The 24,003-nt window shown below is 50.2% G+C and overlaps 1 protein-coding gene across 1 annotated transcript in view; it reads left to right on the top strand.

Moving 5' to 3' along the window:
• Nucleotides 1–24,003, top strand: part of WWC1 (WW and C2 domain containing 1) — a 156,540-nt gene that overhangs the window by 119,680 nt on the left and 12,857 nt on the right. Inside the window, exons 12-19 of the mRNA XM_079145393.1 lie at nucleotides 858–966; nucleotides 1,406–1,489; nucleotides 2,167–2,253; nucleotides 3,394–3,586; nucleotides 11,525–11,677; nucleotides 13,411–13,502; nucleotides 21,405–21,537; nucleotides 22,888–23,052. Coding sequence (XP_079001519.1) covers nucleotides 858–966; nucleotides 1,406–1,489; nucleotides 2,167–2,253; nucleotides 3,394–3,586; nucleotides 11,525–11,677; nucleotides 13,411–13,502; nucleotides 21,405–21,537; nucleotides 22,888–23,052 — 1,016 coding nt within the window. The remainder of the gene's footprint in view (nucleotides 1–857; nucleotides 967–1,405; nucleotides 1,490–2,166; nucleotides 2,254–3,393; nucleotides 3,587–11,524; nucleotides 11,678–13,410; nucleotides 13,503–21,404; nucleotides 21,538–22,887; nucleotides 23,053–24,003) is intronic.

The following is a 24,003-nucleotide window of genomic DNA, read 5'->3' as shown; positions in this document are numbered from 1 at the left end:
GCTCACCGGTCCTTTCTCCAGCACGCCATGCTGTCAGCCCCTCTCTCCCGTCTGTCCCCAGTGCCTGTTTCTTCAGAGTGTCATCTATAAAGTTGCAAAGCCTGGATCTAGCCTTGCCCACCCCACAGAGGCCAGAAACTGTCTTATTCACCTTGGGCCTGTCTTATTCACCACGGGCCTGCTTACCAGAGGTGCCCGGTATTTGGGCCAGGAAGGAATGCTCGTCACCCAGATGTGAGCCCCGGGTCAGACTCAAGGACCTGTGCTGAGGGGAAGCAAGAGGAGGAGAGCGTGGGGCATCGTGGCTAGGCCCACTGGGAGAGCGGGGACTTCATCCCTCCCTCGCCCTGCTGAGGATCCGGGGCTGAAATTCTGCTCCAAGTGTGTCAGGACGGATCTAGAGGACATCGCCATAGTGAGGACATCGCCATAGTGATAGAAACAATAATGGCCATAGGAGGGTGGTAATGAACTTGGTGGAGCCCTTGGCCCGCACCAGTCTCTGCACTCAGGTCTTCACCTGTGCTGCCTCCCGCAGCCCCCTAGGGTAGATGTCACCATCCTCATACCACAGACGAGGGATCTAGGGTTAAAGGGGTTAGCTGTGGCCTCAGGCCCTAAAGCTGTAGGTGGTAGAGCTGTTTGAACCCAGGCAGTTTGAATCCAGAGTCTGGGATGTTAAATGCAAAATCATTTGCCATCCTTTCCTTGCCCCAAAGCAAAGCAGGGCCTTGCTTTAGGGCTCAGAGGTGTTGGAATTTGGTGGGACAGAGGGTGGGTCAAAACTGTGAGGCCAACCCCTGTTCTGGCTTCTGATCCTGCCCTGCTGTCTTTCCTTCCCTGCTTCCCTCCTCCAGCTGTGAATGCGACCCAAGGGTGCGGCCTGAAAGTGGCCTGTGTCTCGGCCGCAGTGTCGGACGAGTCAGTAGCCGGGGACAGTGGTGTGTACGAAGCTTCTGTGCAGAGGTGGGTCCGTGAATGCTGGTGTCCATGGCGGGGCCTGCGGGAGCACCTGGCCTCCCCCCCAGGTGCACAGGAGGTCATGTGTGACGGCTCCCACGCCCCTGGCAGCCCTGCTTGGGACTGTGCCCAAGGTGCAGACAGCAGGAACATGCAAGCATGGCTTTTTGGGGGGGCTGGAGCTGCTTGGAATATTTGCAAGAGCCAGTCCAGAGGCAGCTGTCGCGAAGCGCCTGCTAGGGACCAAGTGCTGGAAAAGGGAAGCCCTTTAAAAAGAGGTGCCCAGAGCAAATGGGGTGAAGGTGGGGTCTGGCGGGATGCTGGGCACACCCGTTTTCCTCCTGGAGGACCCAGTGGCAGCCTCCCGGAGAGAACTCTGTTTCCAGAAGTTCACTGTCCCGAGCCCCTGCAGGGCAGCTGACTCCCTCTTCCCCTTGCCTTTCAGACTGGGTGCTTCAGAAGCCACCGCTGCGTTTGACAGTGATGAGTCAGAAGCAGCAGGTGCCACTCGAGTTCAGATTGCCCTGAAGTAAGTGGGAGACAGGGAAGCCGAGGGCAGAGGGAGGGGTCGGCGTGGGGCTCCTTCTCCAGTCACAGCCTTTTACCAGCATTGACCTTTTCGGCTGTCTGGCGGGGAGGCAGAATCGGCGGACCTGTTCCCCATGGGAGGCTCTGAAGTAAAAGCGTACTTGCTCCCTCCCCACCTCCCAGCTCCCCATCTACAGATGAGAAACACAGGTTTCTAAAGACCTGTGGCTCACCCCAGCACCTGGACTGGACAGTGGCAGAGCCAGAACCAGGCCAGAGACCTCCTGCCCACCCAGAGTGTCTCTTCATTGTCGCTGTGGCATTTGTCCACCCCCATTGGGATCCCAACAATTTGGACCCAAATCATTGAACACGGTGGGGGCCTATAGCCCATATATATATTGTTGTTTCCTCTTAATGGAAATGACTTACATATTTTTTAAATAGGAATTAATTGCTAGCATTTCAGTATCAGAAAACTTCACCTAAACTCTTGAGAAGTTCAGATGGCTGACAGCTCTGGACCTGCTTCCTTACCTGGCACCGTGGCTCTTGGTGTGTGTTGCCAGGTTCCCCACAATTCCCAGCCAGCCAACAGCTGTGTCTTGTGATTATTAAGAGAGAAAGGGAGAGAGATGTGTTACTAAGAGGTGTTGCTCTTGCACCTTTCCATTTCAGGTACGATGAGAAGAATAAACAATTTGCAATATTAATCATCCAGCTGAGTAACCTTTCTGCTCTGTCCTTGCTGCAAGACCAGAAAGTGTGAGTATGTGGCTGGGCAGTGGTGTGTTCTCCCCTCACCTTCTCTGGTCATTCCTGAGGACGCTCCTCTCTGTCCTGCAGGTATCAATGCACATGACCATGATGCTGAATGTCAGTCCTGTTCAAGCCCTTACAGACACAATGGCAAGCTGCCAGCTGCAAGGGAAGCATTGTAGGCAGCTTCCATTCCTTTCCCAGTCCATCCTGGGTACCTACCACATGCCAGCTCTAGGAATGGAGTGGTGAGCCAGTCCTTCATGGACCCTGCCCTCCAGACTTCAGCATCATGAAGAAGGGGCACAGCCCAGTTTATCTTCTCTGAGCTCAACCCAGAAAGGAGCTTCCCGCTCCTAAGAGTCCATGCCAGTGTGTTGGCCAGGATGCGACTGGGTATTAGCTGGAGGCTGACGGGATGGCCAAAGCCTGTGCTGTCTCCCTTTGTTCTTCCCCCTGCAGACCTGGTTTAGTTTGTTTGCACTCACCTGACAACTGTTTTCTCCTGTAACTAGACCATAAGGCCCAGGGAACCGCAGTAGGAGCAACTCCCAGCCCCCATCAGGGGTAGGACGTGTGGAAAGAAGGATGGAGGGTGGGAAAGCTGACAGAGCAGAAGGAAGACAAGATGAGACCCTTGGGTCATGTCCAGGCTTTGCCTGTACAAACAGTGGCAGGATGAATAACCTTCTCCCCACCTCGCTGTGCAGGGGGGTCTGTGGGACAGTGCCTACAGAGTGGGGGTCTGGGTCGAGGATCACACGTCTGTGGTTTGGCTAATCCTCACGTTCTCCTCTGAAGGGCTTGTGGCACTTTACCTTCTGTGTATGAGAGGACTGACTGTCCCCCTGCCCAGTGTTCATAGGCAGCCCTTGCTAACCCTTCTGCACACATCCTTCACAAGTGGCTGACCCCAGGTTCCAGATGCTCAGAGATCCTAAGGATTGGAGGATTCGGGCAGGAGGAAAAATGTACTGTCCTCAGGGCCTTTCTCTGCATCCCTCACAAATCCGTGCGTAACTCCTCCAGCTTGCCGCGTGCCCTCTCCACTGAGGTTTCTTTGGAGATTTTAGCAGCTGTGAACCCAGCACACCAGCCTCAGTCCCCAGCTGACCCGAGCTCCCTGGTGGTTCTGTGTCCCTCTAGGAACATCCGCGTGGCTATCCTCCCTTGCTCCGAAAGCACCACCTGCCTGTTCAGGACCCGGCCCGTGGACGCCTCGGACTCCCTCTTGTTCAATGAGGTGTTCTGGGTGTCCGCATCCTACCAAGCCCTTCACCAGAAGACCTTACGAGTCGATGTCTGCACCACTGACAGGACCCACATGGAAGAGTGCCTGGTAAGGGCTGCATCTACCTGTCTGTCCATAGGTCCATCTGGCCTTCAGTCCTTCTGGGGACTGTCTGCCCTGAGCTTTGAGAAGGCTAGAAGGAGATGCAGGCTGTGGTGATTCCAGGCAGAGGTGCTTCCATGGGGAAGCTGGGGAGCTCCTCTGGACCTGAGAGGACCTGAATGACACTGGTCCTGGGCCTCAACTTTCCTTCCCAGCCTCACAGACAGGAAACACATAGTCAAACAGATCAGTTCAAATCCCACCTTACCACTTGCTGCATAGCTGGGTAACATAAGGCGGCAAGTTACTTAAAGCATCTCTGATTTTCATTTTTCTTGCTAATAAAATGCAAATAATTCTTCCCTCCCGCCCTTCATAAGGGTTACATGAGGACTTGCTACGCGTAAAACACCTAAGTGCCTGCTACATGGTCTGTTCTCGTTAAATGAGGCCATTGCTGGTCTCCTTTCTGAAGCACTCAGATCTTAACCAAGAGTCCAATAAGTGCCCGCCTACCCCATGCTGGGTGCTGGAGATCAGTGAGGGAACTCCTTAGATGAGGAGCCAGCTCTGACTGCTAACACACAAACCAACTGGCAGGGACCATGTTGGGAACATGTGGGTTCAAGTGACGGAAGCAAGTGAGGGGCGGGGCAGAGGAACCATGTGGACTGTTTGCTTCTCTGTCTTCACTGCCTCCTAGACAGGCTGGTAATCTGGTATGAACCCCGGGCCTTCGCCTGGAGCAGGAAGCATCTTAGCTGTCCAGCCCTCTCTGGATCTGCCTCTGCTGGAACACCCTCTCTGTGGTGGCACTGTGGATCGACATGCTGAGAATGTCAGTCCTCAGCCTGGTCATGAGGCCTGCACTTCCCAGCTGTCACCTAAGAATCTCCATGTCTTGGTGTTTCTTTATCTGTAAAATCTGGCTTGTGCTGTTTACTTAGCAGGCTGTTCTCTAGGATTCAATGAAGCACTAAAGCAATACTTCTCCAACTTTGATGCACATGTGCATGAATTACCTGGTGCTCTGCTTAAATTACACAGTCAGATACGGTAACTGAAGTGGGACCTGAGATGCTCCCTGGGTTGACAATGCTACTAGGCCCTGGGTCACACTTTGTTAGCAAGCTTGTATGGTGTGTGTGCACCCACTAACTTCCCACCTGTTCCTGCTCAGCTGGGGTTCATAACAGGGCCGCTGCCATTTATGGTGATACTCGTGCTAACAATAATGCAATGGCAGACGTGCATAGAAGGATGTGTGTGTGGTAGGCATTCAGCTAAGTCCCGGACGTGCATTCTCTCTATTGATCTTCACTCCAATCTAATAAGATAGGTACTGTGGGGAAACTGAGGCGCAATGAAGTGAAAGACCTGCCCTGAGGTCACACAACTGGAAAGCTGCAGGAGCCGTATTTGAATGTCCTCCTCTGAAGCCCACACACCTCAGTCCCGCTGTGTTGTCTCTGCCAGCACAGGGCTCCCCAGAGGCTACAGGTGGGGATGGTGGCTTGAAGGGTTTGGCAAGCATGGGGGATGTGGAATGAAAGAACAGAGAGCTTCTCCAGACCCGGCTCCTGCAGTGAAGCCTTTCCTCAGCCTGGGTATTCCTACATGAGAAGAGACTCAGCCCTATTTTCTTCTCCTAAGTGGATGCCTTTTATTCCTCCTTCCTAATTGAAGTCTGGCCATCGCTGGTTGCCATGGCAGCAGCCAAAGCGCTCATCTCACCGTGGCTTGTCTCTGCCTGTGGCCAATGGGAAACCCCCTTTCCCGCAGGCAGCTCGGACGTGGAGTGTCAGGCTGTCGTGTTTTGGTGGCTGGAGGAGGAGAGGAAGTGAGAGGGGAGGGAGAAAGGGCTTGCCTGCCCCCACGCGGAGTCCCCCTGCACTGCTGGGCCTGAGGAATCCCCAGACCCTTTTAAGCATTTAGCCGGCCAGGCAGCACCACTGTCTACGTGTCCACTGTTGGGCCAAGAGCTTCGTGTGCAGAGTCTCGTACAGTTCTCCACACAGTCCTGGGAATGAGGAACCCGTGATCTCCATTTTGCAGACATGGGATCGAGGCCCAGAAAGGCTAAGTCACCTGCCCAGGTCATCCTGCACATGGAGAGACAACATGGATTTGAATATGAATTCATTCCCTGCCTCACGAGTTATTGTAAGGGCTCTCCTGTCCCCAGATAGGCCTGGGGTCTGGGGGGACATGTGGCTGCCTTCCCCAGCAAGACAGGAGGCAGTTCCACCCTGCTCTAGCACAGCATCACGGGGCCCTAGCTCCCTGCTGTTCAGCTGCTGAGCCCTGTGCCTGGCAGCTCAGGTCCTGCGGAGGCAGCAGGGAACCATCCCAACAGCTCCCCTCGCCCTCCTGCACTTGACAAAATCCCAACTCTGCCAAAGCGACCTCCCCACCATGTGCAGCTGAACAGAACGTGCACAGGACCTGGCTGCACAGTGCCCTTTGAGGTGGCTGACCTCGCATGCCCTGATGCTGCCCAGCTGGAGGCTGCGGTCCCCAACCCACATTCCCACGGGTGCAGAGTAGAGGAGCCAGAGAGGAGTGCCCGGCCCCACCCACACGTGGCTGCTTCTGCCGGGGGCTGTCCCCTTGAGGACGTCACCCCCCTCGTACGGCTCTCTCCTGCCTCCAGCTTCCCCTCCTCTACTGAAGTCCACCTCTCCACACACCAGCAGCCGCTCTTCTCTTCTGCTCACAACCTTCCAACCCATTTCCACCTCCAAGTGCCACCTCATTTCTTGTAGCAGAGGGTGAAAGAGAAGGCGTTCCTTCTGGAACCCAGTCTCAGTGGGTTTCTGGCCTCATTGCTCTGCTCCTCGGGTCACCGGTGACCTCCCAGTTTCTCCATCCAGCGGCCACTTCCCTGGCCTCCTCCTTCCGGCCTGCAGGCTGGGCAGGGCACACTGCCTGCCCCATCTTCCTCACGCTCCCGCCTTGACTGGCTTCCCTGACACCTCACTTCCACGGTCTTCTTCCCGTATCCCCGGCCTCTCTTGGCTTCTCTGCCGACTCTCCCTCAGTTCCTGACAGGGCCCCGGCGCTCAGTCCTTGCATGTGCTGGTCCCTTCCTCGGCGAACTCCTCCAAGTGTGTGGCTGCAGCCTGGGTCTCCGCTCATCTCAGACCTCAGGTTTGCGACGCCCGTCCACATCTTCTCTTGCACGCCTCAGAAGTGTCTCAAGCCAGCATGGCCACAAGAGCACTCCCCAGTGTCGCCGCCTGGGTGGCATCAACCCCCTCGTGCACTGCTCAGGTCAGACGCAGTGAGTCATCCGACCCCTTCTTGCCTCACCCCACCTGTGAACCCCACCTTCTAAAGATCCCTTGAGTCCGACCACTTCTCACCACGTTCCCAACCTACACCACTGTCATGGCTCCCCCGAGAGTCCCCCGGGTCTCCCCACTTTCATCCTTTTTTCCCTCCTTTTTTCTTTAAATGTAACCCAGCACATGCGGGCCTCTGCCAAGACCTGTCTGCACCTGACCAGCCCCTGCGTGTTCCTGGGCTCTCCAGGATTCCACAGGGTTTGGTCTCTTCTCCCTGCATCCCATGCCTGCAACTCTCCCTCCAGCCTGCCCGTGCTCCTCCTTGTGGCCCCGGCACTTGCTGGGCCCTATCAGCCTTCTAGAAGCTCCTGGCCCAGACTCGCTCCCTCCTTCCTCATCTGGGCCTCACATCATCTTCTCAAAGTGGTCTTCTTGCCACGCTGAAAAATTCCATTCCGCTCTCCCCTCTGATCCCCTTTCCCTGGGTTATTTTGCTTGCTCTCTCTCTTTTGTATTACTGCCTCACATTTTGCTGTATTTCATAGATTTTGGGGTATGCATTATCTTCATTTTTTTTTTTTTTTTGTCATTTCTGGTGGCAGGTGATAATTTAATTGGCAACTCTTTTTCTTCGCAGTGCATAAAATAATGGTGTACTTTATAATTGATGGTATCATAATTTGGTGAAACACAGGATGGAGTTTACATATTGATTTGTTTATCTGATCCCCCTAGAGGCAAAAGTCAGCACATGAGGGCGGGGATTTTCATCTGCCTTAAATCCTGCTATACCCACAATATCCAGAATGGCGCCTGGCCCTCGGAGGCTACCCAGCAAATGTGTGTATATTGAATAGATGAATGAATGAACGAATGAATGAATGGGTAAATGAAAATACACAAATATCCTTAAAGTTCATCCCTTTTGCTGGTGCAGTGGTGCACGCCTGTAATACCAGCTCCTTGGGAAGCCGAGACAGGAGGATCGCAAGTTCAGGGACAGCCTGGACAACTTAGTGAGACCCTGTCTCAAAATTTTAGAGAAGGACTGGGGATGTAGCTCAGTGGTAGAGCACTTGCCTGGCATGTGCAAGGCCCTGGATCCAGTCCCTAGGACTGCCGCAAAAGTGTGCACACAGTTTACAGAGGTAAACGAGGTCACACCTATGCGCCACCCCCAAACAAACAGCACATGTTGTTAGAATGACCACTGATCTGATGGAGGCGTCAGGCCTCACGGCTGTGCTCCCCTGCTCCTCAAACATAGCCTGTCTGTTCCACACTATAACAGCCCATGTGTTTGTCCGGGTGTCCAGTGAGCCCCCTGTGGAAGGACCATACCCTATGTTATTCTCTGGTTGCAGAGTCTACGCAGGGCTCAGGGAATGTTTGTTGAATGAATAAATGAGTCATATACATATATTTGTGTATATTTACTTTTATTCTAGTGCCTAACATGTACCAAGCATTTGTTACCTGAACTGACTGTCACCCCCCACCAGCCTACAGGCAGGAGCCCATCCTGTTTTCCAAATGAGGAAGCAAGTGCCGGGCAAGTGAAGTGTCAGCCTGGTGTTGGCTTCTGCTCCCCGCTTGGTACTGTTCTCCCAGAAATTACCTTTATGCACCCAGACTTAGCGCAGTCCGTGCTGCCCTCGGCTCCGTCCTGATGCAGGTTGAGTACCCCTATCCAAGCTGCTTGAGAGCAGTAATGTGACTTTGGAATATTTGCATAAGCATATCATGAGGATGGGATGCACGTCTAAAGACAGAATTCATTTATGTTTCATGTACACCTTACACACATAACCTGAAGGCAATTTTATAGAATATTCATAATAATTTTGTGTGTGAAACAAAGAATACTTTCCACTTGTGGCGTCCTACTGGTGCTCAAAAAGTGTTGGGGTTTGGGAACATTTCAGATTTTGGATTTTTGGATTAGATATCATCCCAGAGGGGGAGAAAGCAGACAGGTGGACTGAAAAGCCCCTTCCTCATCCTAAGTGCCATCCCCGGTCATTGCCTGGCTACAGACCCTCTTTGCAAACTGGCTGTTGGTATTTTTACCAGCCTTTGGTGGAGGGAAGAGAAGGGGAAAGTAGGTGAGCTAAATCCCAGCTCTAAGCTCTAACCTGGGCTTTTCAAAAGAGGAGTGGCAGAAGCCATCAACCCCTGAGGAATGAGGGAAGTTAGTCTGTGGTTCCTCCCACCAAGGAGGTACAGGAGAAATGTCAAGCCACTAAAGCGAAGACTTTCTGTATGACACTATATTGGTTTGTCCATTGGGTACAGTTCATTTCTTCATCAAGAGTGCGTTTATATGATTCAAAGGAAAACTGTATGGAAAGTCTTACTAGCAAGAAATCCCACTCTCCCCCCACCCCATTCTACCACCTACCTTACACAGGTGACCATTCTGACTGGTTTCCTCTTTGCCTCCGGTTAGTTCTTGTTTCACGTATGATCGTGGGAGCATGGCTCACTCCCCTGTGCCCCAAACGTGGTACAATGAAGGTTCATGTAGAAGGCAGCTAGGTGCGGTGGTGCACGCCTCAAATGCCCCTTGACTTGAGAGACTGAGAGAAGGCCAGCCTGGGCAACTTAGCAAGACCCCGCCTCAAAATAAAAAGGACTGGGGCTGTAGCTCAGTGGTAGAGCCCTGCCTAGCATGCACATGGTCGGGGGTGCTGATCCCCAGCACCAAAAAAAAAAAGAAGAAGAAAATGCATAGATAAAAGATATGTAGGTTATATCCCTCTCTCCATTATTTTTTTGTACCAAAAATAGTATACCGTGTGTCCTGTTGTGCTCCATGCTCTTTTTCCCCTTAAGGGTATATCTGGAGATCTCTGCATTGGTACAAAGAGATCGCCATTTTTTAACCACCACCTAATCTTCCATTGTACAGCTAGGTTGTGCTTTATTCAGACAGTCCCCTCTGCTGGACTTTCAACTTGTTTAAAATCTTCTGCTATTACAAAAGGAGTCAATGAGGATTCCTTTTCACAGGTCAATTTACCATTTATCCTGCTGTGCAGGGGTATTTGTGGCACAGACACCTACAGGGAGAAGTGTCGGGTCAAAGGGTAAAATGTATCCATACTTTTGCTAGATATTGTCAAATTCCTTTCATAGGGTTTCAACCCTTTTCCAGCTAAGTGAGAGGGTGCCCGTTTTCCCACAGCCTCCCTGACAACGTGTATTGTCAACTTCTTTGATGATTGCGTGTTTTGTAGGGGAGAAGTGACAGGTGGTTCTTCCTGACCTGTAATTACTGGGTCAGTGTCCTGTTCCTTAGAGACAGCTAGCTCCTAGAAGGTGAGACTGTCTGGGGACATCGTTATCTTTAGAAACTACCACACACCCTAATGCTCAGTAGGATTAACATAGGAGAGCTATTCAACCCCAAACATCAAATAACCCAATTTAAAAACTGGCAAAGAACTTGCATAGACATTTTTCCATGGATGCCATATGGATGGCCAATGTGCACAGCAGATGTTTAACATCTCATCAGAGAAATGCAGGTCACCACCACAATGAGAGAGCACCTCACGCCCATCAGGATGGTGCCTACCAGAATACCACACGGAAGGTAACCAGTGGAGGTGTCCACGTGGAGACAGTGGAACTCCAGTGCAGTGCTACTGCCATTTCAACACAGTGCAGCTGCCGTGGGAAACACTACGGAGCTTTCTCAGAATATTCAAAATAGAGTTACTGCGGGACCCAGCAGCCTCACTTCCGTGTATCCATCCAAAAGAATGAAAGAAGGCTCTGAAAGTGATGTGTGCACACTCATGTGCACAACTTCACTTTTCACAATAGTAGAGAAGGTTGGAGGTAATACAGATGAACGAGTGGGTAGACATTGTAGATTGTGCTTGCAAAGGACTATTACTCAGCCACGAAAATGAATGAGCTTCTAATACAATCTACAATGTGGATGGACCTTGAGAATGTTGTTAAGTGAAATAAGCCAGTCACTAAAAGCCATACTTGATTCCACTTACATGAAGCATCTAAAGTAGTAAAACTCGTAGAAATAGAAGCATGAGTTTACCGAGGGCAAGGGGAAAGAGGTAAGGGGACACCACTAAAGTGTAGGGTTTCAGATTTGCAAGATTGAACAATTATTGTTTCTCAATAATGTGAATATGCTTAATACCCAGGAACCATACCCTTAAAATGATAATAAACCCTATTTTTAACACAATAAAAAGAAAAGAAAAGAGAGGATCGATGACCAGGAAAGTATGTGTTGAATGAAGGCTTGAGCTCAGTGGTGGAGCATTACCAAGGTGCTGGGTTCAGTCCTCAGCACCAAAAAAAAAAAAAAAAAAAAAAAAGGTATAGTGATGGTGATGCACGCTTGTGGCCCCAGCTACTAGGAGGCCGAGGCAAGAGGATTGCTGGAACCCAGGAATTTGAGGGCAGTCTGGGTAGCATGGTGAGACCCCTTCTGAAAAGGAAAAGAAAAGATTTGGCAAATGAGCTTGCCAGTGAATAATGAGTTACTGGAAATAATGTCTTGTCCATTCTTAGCCTTCATCTCACCTGGTTGAGGGGTGTTCTCCATATTGTTCCCAAGAGCCAAATTCTGAGGACAGCTGGTCACTCCCTGTTTATATTCTCCTTCCTTCCACCCCAACAGGGAGGCGCCCAGATCAGCCTGGCTGAGGTCTGCCGCTCCGGGGAAAGGTCGACTCGCTGGTACAACCTCTTGAGCTACAAATACTTGAAGCAACAGAGTAGTGGGCCCAAGCCAGCCGGAGCCGCAGGCCCCAGCCCAGGGCCTGAACGCACGGTGAGCTGGATCTACCCGGGCGCCCTGACCTCTCCACGGGCGGCAGCTGCAGGGTGGCGGGGGAGCCTCTCCCCGGACCAGAGACTAGCAGGCTGGCATTGCTGGTGCAGGAAATGGAGTGGGAAAGAGGACGGGGAAGGCGGGGCTGTCGCCAAGGGGCGAGGAGCTCCCAGCCGGGAGCTTGCTCTGCTCTACCTGTCTGCTCCCTCCTTCTGGATCTGCATTATCTAATATTACTTACATGATAAAAACCTCCATTCACGACTTTTTAAAGACGGAGGGCTGAGGTGTGTAGCTCAGTATTGGAGCACTTGCCTCACATGTGCTGAGCCCTGGCTTCTGTTTCCAGCACCAGGGGGAAAAAAGTGGAAAAGGAAGGATGGAAGGTAGAGTAAACCCCTCCTGAGACCCTGCTGCGCAAGGTCCATCCCAGGAACTAGAGAGGAGGCAGAGGGAGTCACGGGGGAGACTGTCAGAAGACCCGTGTCCCCAGCTGGGCCTCGGGGCTCAGGCACGCAGCTCTCTGAGCCCCCGTTCCTGTCTGACGTGAGCCTTGGAAGGCTTCAAGAAACCCACGTAAAGAGAGCTGGGTGTGGGGCGGGAGAGGGGCTGACTGTTCCACTATTATTTTGAGTCGCTTAAAAATTTTACATTCGCCTCTTTGGGGTTTTTATTAAAAAAAAAAGTCTCTGTTTTAGTGCCTAGCCAGGGTGGTATCACAGCTCCCCGAGTCCCGCCCGGGTGTCCCATGGCTCAGAAAGATTAACCAAAATCACATTAAAATATTCATCAATGAGCAGCAAAGCTGGGTGGCACACCCTGGCGGCCCGCACTCCAAGGAGATGGGGAGCTGGCCGAGGTCCTGAAAACAGGCTCCTCCCCTTTCTAGCACTTGACCTGGGTAAGCCATGTCCTCCCATTGCCTGCCTACTGTGCTCATGATATGACTAAGTAGGTTGCTGTGCAGAAGCCGTCTACTTGGACTATATCAGGCCTTCCGTTGATTTTTATTCTTTCTTTCCTTCCCTGAAAGATAATGTCAGGAATTATCCAGACTCTGACCCACGCTACCAAGGGTGGTTACAAACTCACCATGTGCCCAGAAAACTGCACCTCCTAGTTTTTGCTTTGCTCTCAGTTCCCATTTGCTGAGTACCAATTACATATGAGGTGCTCTTCTGGGTACTGTATATAAATAGTATCCATCAATCTTCATGGTGACCCTTAGGGGAGACTGAGTCTCAGAGAGGTGTGATCACTCTCTCACATCACACAGCCTTCTTCACTGCAGACACCCATCAGTAGAGATGGTCTTCCTCCGGGAAGCCCTCCCTGAATGCCATCTCTCATACCTGCTGCTGTTTCTGTTCCCAAACCTGTAGTCCTTACTTCCCTTCTAGTCCTCACCCTGTTGTTGGGTTACCAGTGGTCCACGTGTTGGTCTCCCTGACACCTCTATGTTCTCCTTACCGCCAGACATATAATTCTCTCACTTAATCTTCCAAACTCTACCAAGTAGGTCCACACACACACAGCGGTTATTCTGGAGGGAAAGGAACCAGGGACTGTAGTTCCAATATGCACGTGACATTGGCAAGACACCCGGCCACCGTGGACTTCGGTTTCCACCCTCGGTTCACCGGGAGGGTCAGGGCTCTCAGATGCCCAGACTCCCGGCAGGTCGGGCAGCATCCATAGTCCATCCACTGACCCGGCAGCCTTGGTCTCTGCAGGATGCTGTGTCTGCCCTGCTGGAGCAGACAGCGGTGGAGCTAGAGAAGAGGCAGGAGGGAAGGAGCAGCTCCCAGGCGCTGGAAGACAGCTGGTGAGTGTCTTCAGGGCTGACTTGGCTTGGACCTAGGTCCAGGGAGGGGTGAGATCCCCAAACACCAGGGCAACCAACAGATGGGTTCTCATGGGAGCATAGAGAATTTCCCCCTCGTGGAATCTCTACAGGTGACAAGACACCATACCTGGTACAGGGGTTCCTAATATCCCTGTCTCTCTGGGTGTGGTGGTGTTCACCTGGAATCCCAGCTACTCTAGAGGCTGAGGCAGGAGGATCACAAGTTCAAGGCCAGCCTGGCCAACTTAGTGAGTCCCTGTCTCAGAATGAAATTTAAGAGAAGGGCCAGGCATGTGGCTCAATGGTAGAGCACTTACCTAGCATGCATAGCTCTGGGTTCAGACCCCAAGGCCACTACCACCCTCAAAAATAACTCCTTCCCAATTTGGCATTTTGTGTTCCATGGATCACTGTGCAAGGTCACACCTGATGTTATTCATTGTCTTACACTGACATTTATTCCGGCTAAAGTTAAAAACAAAAACAAAACAAAACAAAAAAAAAAAAACTGTAGTTGTATATGAACAGAATGCCTTTATTTTATTGCTTAGTTTTATGTGGTGCTGAGGAACAAAACCAGTGCCTCACACATACTAGGCAGGTACTCTACCACTGAGCCACAGAACCAGCCCTGGTTAAATGATTTTTAATTAAAATTTTTATTGCTATAAATGAAAAATTTGTATCATATGCCATCAATTGAAAATTCTTCCGTAAGGATTGCATTTGGCTGCTTAGGAACAGGGAGAAAAAATAATGTAAACAAGAAGTTTCTTTGTTTTTTACTTAAAAAGAATATAAGAAAGTAATCCAATTCTGTCAGCGCCGTAATGTTACTGGGAACCCGGGCTTCTCCTCTATGCTTTGCTCTTTACTATGAGAGCTACCTCATCGAGGCTCCTTGATTGCCCAGGACTCCCTGCCGTTGGGCAGACGTCAGTCAGGAATGAGGAAAGACCAGAGAATGTGCCTCTGGGAAATGAAGGTTTAGCTCAGTGGTAGAGCAGTTCCCTGGCCTGTGCAAGGCCCTGGGCTTATCTCCAGCCCCACAAATAAAATTAAGCTGCATATGATTTATTTTTATTCTTGGGGAACTGGGGCTTGGATGGAGGGCCTGTCTCCCCAGCCCTGCCTGTGATTTCAGTGTGGCTGTAGACTTAACTAGCCCAACCCAAGTTCATTTTTAAAAATATAAAAGCTGCACAGGTGCACCTTTTAACCAGAAGCAGATAGGAGAGTCAAACAACTTCTGGTTGCTTCTTTTTGTCCAGTCTTGGCCACTCGCCCTCTCCAACTGTAAGGGAGACTGGAAACTCAGAACTGTTGGTTACAAGTACAAAAATCAAATTTCTGTCACTAAGGAAAAAAGAGGGACTGGGTTTGGGATAGGCCAGGAGCCACGTCCACCTCTGAAGGTAGCTGTGGAAATGCAGCATAATGAGATTGAAGCAATGCTGTTGAAGTCTTGCTGGAGGGACCGCTTGCTGGGCCTGACATCTTCTCGCTCCACGTTAGAAAGCACCGGGAGCCAGTGCCTCAGGAACGCCAGAGACGTGCTTCTGCCAGGGAGACTTGTCTCCTTGACACACAGAATGTGGGAACCGGAACTGAAGAGGGGTCAGCATTCTCTCTCTGATCTGATGCTCTGTGATTCCTTCTTACAGACAGAAAGGCCCCATCACACACTTGACCTTGACCAGGGTTGGAATCCTGCCCTCTTCATTTTTTGTGTCACCTTAGCACTTTCTAATAATTTTTTAAATTGGCACATAATAATTGTACAAATAGGCGGGCACGGTGTTGTTTTGATACAGACTCGCATCGTGTGGTGATCATGTCCGGCTAATTAGAATCTCCATCCCCTCAAGCACTCAGTGTTCCTTGGTGCTGACATACTTGGAGTCCTCTCTCCTAGCTCTTCCGACAGGCACAGCACAGGCTGTGGTCCTGCTGCCATCCAGGAGCACACCTAAACTGCTCCTCCAACATAAGTGGGATTCACCTGGAGCTCTGCCTCCCTCTCCAGCCTCTGGTAACCACGGGCGCTGAGCCACAACCCCAGCCTCCCCTGCACTCTCTTCTTGTGCAGGATCAGCTCTTTTAGAGTAGACACTTGAGCGAGATCGTGCACCTGCCTTTTTCCACTTAACATAATGCCCTCCAGGCCCGCCCACGCTTCACAGATGACAAGATTTGTGGCCCCAAGGTCCTCCTTCCTGTCTACGTGCCACGTTTTCATCATCCATTCACCTTAACACACATACAGAAAGTTGGTGTGCGAGAATACAGCTCAGCCAATCCTCAGAAACCAAACTACCTGTGTAACCAGTACCCAGACCAAGAAGCAGAGCGGCACCAGCACCTGGGAGCCACACCTGGCCTCCTCCCCATCTCTGCCCTCGGCACTAACCTTGACCGAGACTCACCTGAAAACAGGGAAAATACCTAAGACCAGGGTTACTGGAAAAGATGGAAGAAAAGCCACCATGAAGACAAAGCTCAGCGCATAGTAGACACTCTGTAGGGGATGGAAATTATTATTAGGGAAAAGAGAAGGACTATCAGGAAAGGAAGCATTGCTTCCACCGGGATTGGCCACCACCTGTGGGTCTTGCACCTGGGAGGAAGCAGAGCTTGGTCTTCAGCTCTTGTACTTGGAATTCTACAGATAAGGATTCAGAGGTTAGCTCAGCCAGCTTCCTGTGGCATGCTGGGTCTGGGGTGTGGTCTGGGCTCCCTGGGTGATTCTCAGGAGCAGCCTGGGCTGAGGACCACCACTCTCTTTTTATTGTTGTTTTTTTGTTTGTATGTTTCTTTGGTTTGGTTTGTTTCTTTGGTACTGGAAATTAAACCCACTGAGCTACATCCCCAGCCTTTTTTTTTTTTTTTTTTTTGCGGTCCTGGGGATTGAACCCAGGGCCTTGTGCTTGCAAGGCAAGCACTCTACCAACTGAGCTATCTCCCCAGCCCCCTTTTTATTTTTTATTGTGAGATAGGATCTTGCTAAATTGCTGAGGCTGGCCTTGCACTTGTGATCCTCCCTCAACCCCCTGAGGGATTAGAATTACAGGTGTGTACCTTACGCCTGGTTAGGACCAACACTCTAAGCCCCCGCTTCCTCATCTGAGAAGCATAGATTTCAAAAACAGCCATTATATCATGGGGATTTTGCAGAGTCCATAAAATTATGCACAGACCCCGACCCAGAGGAAGCTATAAGTTGACCCGTATTAGTTTCCTGTCAAGCCCCACTTCATATCTTTGGTCTCAGAAGGAGCCTTCCCTTAGGATCTTTGACTCCAGGGATCACCAAATGTTTTTCTGGAAAAGACCAGATGGCAAATATTGTCTGCTTTGTTGGCCATATGGATCCTGCCGCACTGCCTCAAGGCCACTTCCGTCGCATGAGGGCCCTTGGACAGTCTGCAGACCAGCAACCCTGTTTGTGCTCTGCCGACATGTCATTTATGGACCCTGAAATTTGCATTTCATATCAGTTGCACCTGCTATGAATTATCCCTCTCCTATTGATTTTTTTCAGCCATTTAAAAATATAAAAACCATTCCTATCTTGGACTATCCAGAAAAAACATCAGCAGGCTGGATTTGTCCCACAGGCTGTAGCTCGCTGACCTTTTTATTAGTCCTCTTTCACTGTTTCTCCCTGTGAGAAAGAGTACAGCAAGGTTCCTGGAATTTTTGTGGGCTCTTTTGATTATTTTAGGGTCCTCCACATGCTCTCAGCCTCTCTGCCTCTCCCTCTCTCTGGCACGACTCTGTCACCCTGCACTGTAGTTCACACAGGGGAAGATCTGATGCCAGAAATAAGCCCAGGACCTGTCTCCCAAAACCCTGGCAGGAGATCAGTGGCTTCCCCTGAATTCCAAGCTTGCACTGAGACTTTTCAAGCCGTCTCCTAGCAACCACCTTCTGTGCTTCTCCCTTTGTGGCCCCCTGTTTCCCCACCCACTGCCATTCAAACTTCCCAGCCTCTTACTTACAAAGAGGCCTGGGGATCCCAAGCTGCCTAGCGGGTCTGCCATCTGCAGCCTTCTCCCCCAGAGCTGGAGGCTTCTGGTCCCGGGGTGTCTGCCCAGCTCTGCAGTCACCAGTGGAGTTCTGCCAAAAGCCAGCTCTGCCTTCTGATTCACACTCTTCAGTTCAGCCTGGAGGCCCAGCACGTCATTATCAGTCCCTCTTTTTATTTGTTTAGGTTTCTTTTATTGTTGTTGTTTTTTTGTTTTGCAGGACTTGGGAGTGAACCCAGGGGCTTTCTGCCAAGGAGCTATAGCCCCTTTTTATTTTTGCTGAGTTACTGAGGCTGGCCTCAAGCTTGCTATCCTCCTGCCTCAGCCTCCCAAGTCCTTGGCATGTCAGGCGGGTTCCACACCACACCTGGCCTTGCTTGGGTTTGTTTAGTGCATATGATCATAATTTTTTAAAAAACCGTAAGCAAAACAAAACTATGATTTTTAGAAAGCATAGAATATAATCACAACCATGCTAGAGTGAGAAAGCATCCTGTTTACCCACTCGGGAACTTGCGTGTTCCTGTGTAGGGTGGATATGAAGTGGCGTTTCTGGGCCCCAGAGCGTGCATGTTTTACATTTCAATAGTCCCCATGGTAAAGTGGTTCTCAAATGATTGTTCCCACAGCAGTGACTGGGAGGGAGCTCCCTGAACCTGCTCCCTTTCAGATGTTTGATTTAATTGAACTACTATACTTAACATTATATATCCCCATTTTTGTTTGTTTGTTTTTGGTACAAGGAATTGAACCCAGGGGTGCTTACCCACTGAGCCACATCCCCAGCCCTTTTTTTATTTTTTATTTTGAGACAGGGATTCACCAAGTTGCTTAGGCCCTCATTAAGTTGCTGAGGCAGATCTTGAACTTGCGACCCTCCTGCCTCAGCCTCTGGAGCCTCTGGAATTGCAGGCATGCACCACCCTGCCCTGCCAACATTATGTACGCTTTTGCTGGGTACAGTCGCACACACTTGTAATCTCAGTGTCTCTGGAGGGTGAGGCAGGAGGACCACAAGTTCTAGGCCAGCCTCAGTAACTTAGTGAGACTCTATCTCAAAATAAAAAAGAAAAATGGTCTGGGAATGTAGCTCAGTGGTAAAGCACCTTTGGGATCAGTCCCTAGTACTGGGAAAAAAAAAAAAAAAAAGAATATGAAGAATATGTATATTTTTTATTTTAAAAGACACTGCTAGCCCTCATTCCTAATGTAAATTTCCTTCTCTCCTTTATGCTGTCCTCTCAGTCTGGCTGTCTCCTTTACCTTCACCAGCACTTGATATCATCAGATTATGTTTTTGCCATGGCACTGTGTGAGAAGATGTTGTCTATTTTAATCATTTTTCTCTTTGCAGTTGAGATTGTGTGGGCTTTTCCCCCTGTCCTGGGATATTTTGATCAGATTCAGTTAAATGGAAGAGACTGCCATTGTGGTTGAGCCCTGAATGGGGTTGGATAAACCCAGCTGGGAACTCAATGCCACCACTTAGCGCCCATGTTGGCACCCGAGACCCAGGGTCCTCTGCCCGCCACCTTTTGAGTCTATGAAATGGCATTGATCTCTTCCAGCTCTGTTGAATGAAGGCCGCATCGTAGCACTGAAAGCGCCATCCTCGGCTGCTGAACGGGGCCCCTTGGAGAAATCTTTCTAGAGCTGTGTCCCACGGATTTGTGTCCTCCCTCTTGAGAAGATGGAGAGGCTGCTGCGGCCAAGGAGGGAGAGCACAGGTTCCTCCATAGCCAGAATCCCCATCTGAGGTCAGGGGTGTTCGGATTGCAGGGTTCGTAGTGGAGATCCAGGATCCCTTCTCCCTGTTGGAAAATCCTCAGGGAGAGGTCACGCTTACTCCAGCCTCACTGGGCCAGCCGCTCTTGGACCAAGGCTCTGCTTCCAGCTGGAAGTCTGGCTCAGCATGGCAGCGAAGCCTGGCTGGCTTGTACGTCTTTGAGAAGTCAAGATGGGACTCGAGATAAATGACTGCGTAACACTGGAAGTCCATTTGTTACAGCAAATCTTTTCCACCCAGGAGTCCAAGGGCAGAGGACGGCTCCAGAGGATGTCACCAAAGCAGAGTCTCTTCGGCCAGTCGCGCTGAACAGGAAGCCCCATGGAGAAGAAATTAACCTGGATACCTCTTTGACCTCACGTTCAAAAATTAATACGAGTGTGTCCTACAGTGAAAACATGAAAACTCAGACTATAAAACTTCTAAAAGTCTAGGAAATTCTTCCCCGTGTCAGAGAAGGCAGAGATTTCTTTGGACCTAAAAAGCACTATAAAAGGAAAGTGAATAAATTGGACTTTATCCAAATTAGAAACTTCTGCTCTTTGGAAGATACCTTTTCATCTAAAAAGTAAAAAGGCAGACCACCAGCCTAGAGAAAATATTTCCATTACACATACTTGACAAAGGATTCATATGTGGAAGGTATCGTGATCTCGTAAAACCCAGTGATGAAAAGCCCGCTTTTTTAAGGGACTGAAAGTTCTAAAGATGTTTTGGCAAAGTGAAATACACGAGTGGTCAATAAATGCGTGAAAAGTTTCTCAACAAAATGCAAGTTAAAGCCACAATAAGATACAAGTATTTGCTTAGTGACTAAATTCAAGGACGGCAAGGGCAAGGCATGTAGCTCAGTGATAGAGTTCTTGCCTACTACACTGGAGACCTTAGGTTCCATCCCCAACACCAGGAGGAAGGAAAGAAATACGAAATGTTAATGAGGAACTGGAACGCTCATTATATTGCTAGTGGGAATATAAAATAAGAAAATTACTTTGAAGGATCACTTTCAGTTTCGTAAAAGGATCCACTTCATTCTGCTCTTAATTATGTATCTGTCCTGGGCTGTACGTGTCCCCCAAATTTACACATTGAAACCTTAACCTCCAGTATGTCAGAATGTGGCTGTATTTGCAGACAGAGCCTTTGAAGAAGCCTTTGGCAACATGATGCTGTTAAAGTTAGGGTAGGGCCTAATCCAGTCTGGCTGGTGTCTTTGTAAGAGGAAATTCGGACACACAGACACCAGGGATATGTGAGCACAGAAGAAAGACCCAGAGAGGACACAGCAAGAAGGTGACCATCTGCAAACCAGACCTGTGGACACCTTGATCTTGGACTCCAGCTTCCAGAACCGCGAGAAACAAAGTTCTGTTGTCAAAGCAACCCAGCCTGTGGCAATTCACTTCAGCAGCTCCAGCCAGTTATTATAATATCCAAGAGAAATTGAAACTTGTATCTGTCCACAATTCATATATATGAATGGTCTTTAAAGCTTTATTCGTATGGCTAAGAAATAGAAGGAATCCAAGTGTGGGTCAACTGATGGAAAAACTAAACAAAGTGCAACATATCCACCTAAGGGAACATTAAGCAGTGACAAAAATAACTACTGATGCCTGTAGGAACTGGTGAACTTCCAAAATACCATACCGACAGAAAAGGCCAGAGACGGGCAAATATGTACTGATTCTGCTCACATGAAACTCAAGAACGATCTGATCTATAATGACAAGAAGTTGCCTAGGGGTGGGGGAGATTGTGAAAGGGTTACGAGGGAAACTTTCAAGGCAATGGAATGTTCTAGATCTTGAGCATGGTGGCGGTTACACATGTGAGTACACTGATTAAAATTTGATAGCTGAACACTGAGAACGCATTTTTCTGCATATAAATCACACCTTCCTGCAGTGCTGGGCTTTGCACCCAGACCACCTGTACGCGGATTGGGCGCTCACCACTGAGCTCCCCGTGATGGAAAGGCTGGGGAGCCTGCCCCAATGCACTCCGCCTGCAGGAGGTGAGTGGAGTGGCTTCTGGGGCCATGACCGCCACATCCCGTCATTGCAGGAGGTACGAGGAGGAGACCTTCGAGAACGAGGCAGTGGCTGAGGAGGAGGAGGAACAGGAAGGGGAGGAAGAGGAGGCAGAAGAGGATGTCTTCTCTGAGAAAGCCTCCCCAGATGGGCACCCGGCATTAAAGGTAGGAACAACCGTCTGGGAGAGAGAGCCCTTGAGCCCCGCTGTCAGAAAAGGTTGGGGCAAGGTCTCAGTCTTCCAGAATGGGAGCAGATTCTTTGGGACCCCATCTGAGGGTCATTTTGGTGACAGTAAACCGGGAGGGGCTGACCTCCCCTTGCTTCTCTTCTGCCCTCTGTGGCTTCCCGGTTTCTTTGGACACCCCTCAAGCTTTGCAAGTCACATCTCAGTGCAGATCCTGGCTCTGTCGCTCCCTGGCTGTGTAGTCTTAGCCAGGTGACTTCCTCCCTCTGTGTCCTCATCTTGAGAGGGACACGGTAATACCAACTTTGCAGATAGTTTCGGAGGCTTCAAAAGAATGGATGTCTTCATGTGGGTGTGTCCAAAGGGCAACAGGAGGAGGGAGTCCAGCCACATTCCTTTGCCTCCTGCTTCCTGGCTGCACTGGAGTGTTGTAGTAGGATTCTCTTCCCACAGAGAGCTCCAGCCCGCAGTGATTTTGAACAGGACCCCCAGGGTGGAGTTACAGGTGGGACATGCTCCACAGGGGCCTGACCAGGGGACTAGAGCAGAACCTGAGTCCTCCTTCCAGTTCCTCCACACCCAGGAGGCATCTCTTTGTACTTTCTTTAGCCAGGTGCTCTTCTTTTGGCGGGGGCTTGGGGGCAGGGGTGTACTGGGGATCCAACTTGAACTCAAGGACACTCGACCACATCTCCACATCTCTAGCCCTATTTTATATTTTATTTAGAGACAGGGTCTCATTGAGTTGCTCAGCACCTCACAGTTGCTGAGGCTGGCTTTGAACTCGAGATCCTCCTGTCTCAGCCTCCCAAGCCTCTGGTGCACAGGCATGCACCACCGCACCTGGCCCAAGGCACTCTTTAGGCTAATGAAGTTCCTGCATTTAAGTGCTTCTGTTTGCTTACCTTTGACCTGGGACTGCTGTGTCAGGGCAGTAGAAAACCCAATGGCTTTGTTTTAAAAAGGAGACTTGCTGGTGGCCTTCATAATTCCAAGAAAAAAGTCAGTGGTTCTGGACCAGGGCAGTGAGAGCTAGGGAGTGTCTTCGTCAAATGTGGTTGGTACCCGGATGGTGAAGACGCTAGGCCCAGGATGCTGGGGCCCCAGGTGCCCTCACTATTCATGTGAGTTTGTTTGGGGCTCCCACTGGCCGCCAGCCACAGGTGGAAGAATGAGAATCTGCAGCCCCAGCCTGGGCACGACTCGGGCAGGACGGGCTGATTGACTCAGCTGTGCCTGTGGGCCAACGGCCAGGGGGCAGGGTGGGGAGTGGCTGAGTAGAGGTGAGTGGCTGACAACGGTGTCCTCAAGGCTGGGACTTCTTCCTCAGGTGGACAAAGAGACCAACACGGACACGGTGGCCCCGTCCCCCACAGTGGTGCGGCCCAAGGACCGGCGTGTGGGCACCCCATCCCCAGGGCCATTTCTTCGGGGGAGTACCATCATCCGCTCCAAGACCTTCTCCCCGGGGCCCCAGAGCCAGTACGTGTGCCGGGTAAGCAAGCATCAGCACCTTCCTCCTCCACTCAGGTAGCTAAGAGCCTCACCCAGCTCTGGATGCAAATCCGGGTCCTCACATGATCGGGTAACTGCCAGCTGGGGAGCTCCTAGAAGCCTCGGTTTCTTCAAGTGGAGTTCACAGACCCACTTCATAGGGTTGGTCTTTCAATTGATGGATTGATGGAATTATTGAATGGTGCAGGAAAATGACATCATGAAACAAGGTGGTGATAAGCAGTAGGTAGAAGATGATTTCGCTTTTAATTAAAAGTATAGGAGACTGAGGCAGGAGGATCGCAAGTTGGAGGCCAGCCTCCGCAACTTAGCAAGACCCTGTCTCAATAAAAGGAGCAAGGGATGTGATACGGTGGTAGATCACCTCTGGATCCATCCCCAGTACTACCAAAAAACTAAAAAATAAATAGTATGAACAGAGAAAAAACTAGAAGATGCATACCAAAATATCAATAGTATTTGCTCACATTCAGTGATGAAATATTCTTTCCCCTTTCTGTGTGTTTTTGAAACATGAATATTTTTCAAACAAAAGGTACTAGAGAGAGAAATAGTTATTAAATGCCAGGAGTAGGAATCCAAGTAGCCAAGCCAGGCACCCTGCAGCCAAGATCTGAAATTCAAAAGGGATCCAGCCCAGGGACAGCAGTCTAGCCTGGAGGTGGGACAGCGTTCTTGTCATCTCCTACTGGAGTGGCGTTTATCTGATTGCTTCCTGTCTATTTGGTGCTCTCCATGTAAATATACTGAAAGGGGCATTTGCTAGAAAAAGCATGCAGGGGACTTTGGTTTTGAATTGCTACAAAATGTAACTATTGTTTAGTTGGATACCACACAATATACACCAGAAATCAAGAGCTCCTGTAACAAAAACTTGCTGTTAGTGATTCGTAATGGAGGGGGTCTCCCTCCTCACAGGATTGTTTAGATA

The sequence above is a fragment of the Sciurus vulgaris genome (assembly GCF_902686455.1).
Source record: "Sciurus vulgaris genome assembly, chromosome: 6".
Classification (NCBI taxonomy): Eukaryota; Metazoa; Chordata; class Mammalia; order Rodentia; family Sciuridae; genus Sciurus; species Sciurus vulgaris.
The sequence above is the reverse complement of the archived record's forward strand: the minus strand, read 5'-3'. Positions and strand labels throughout refer to the sequence as shown.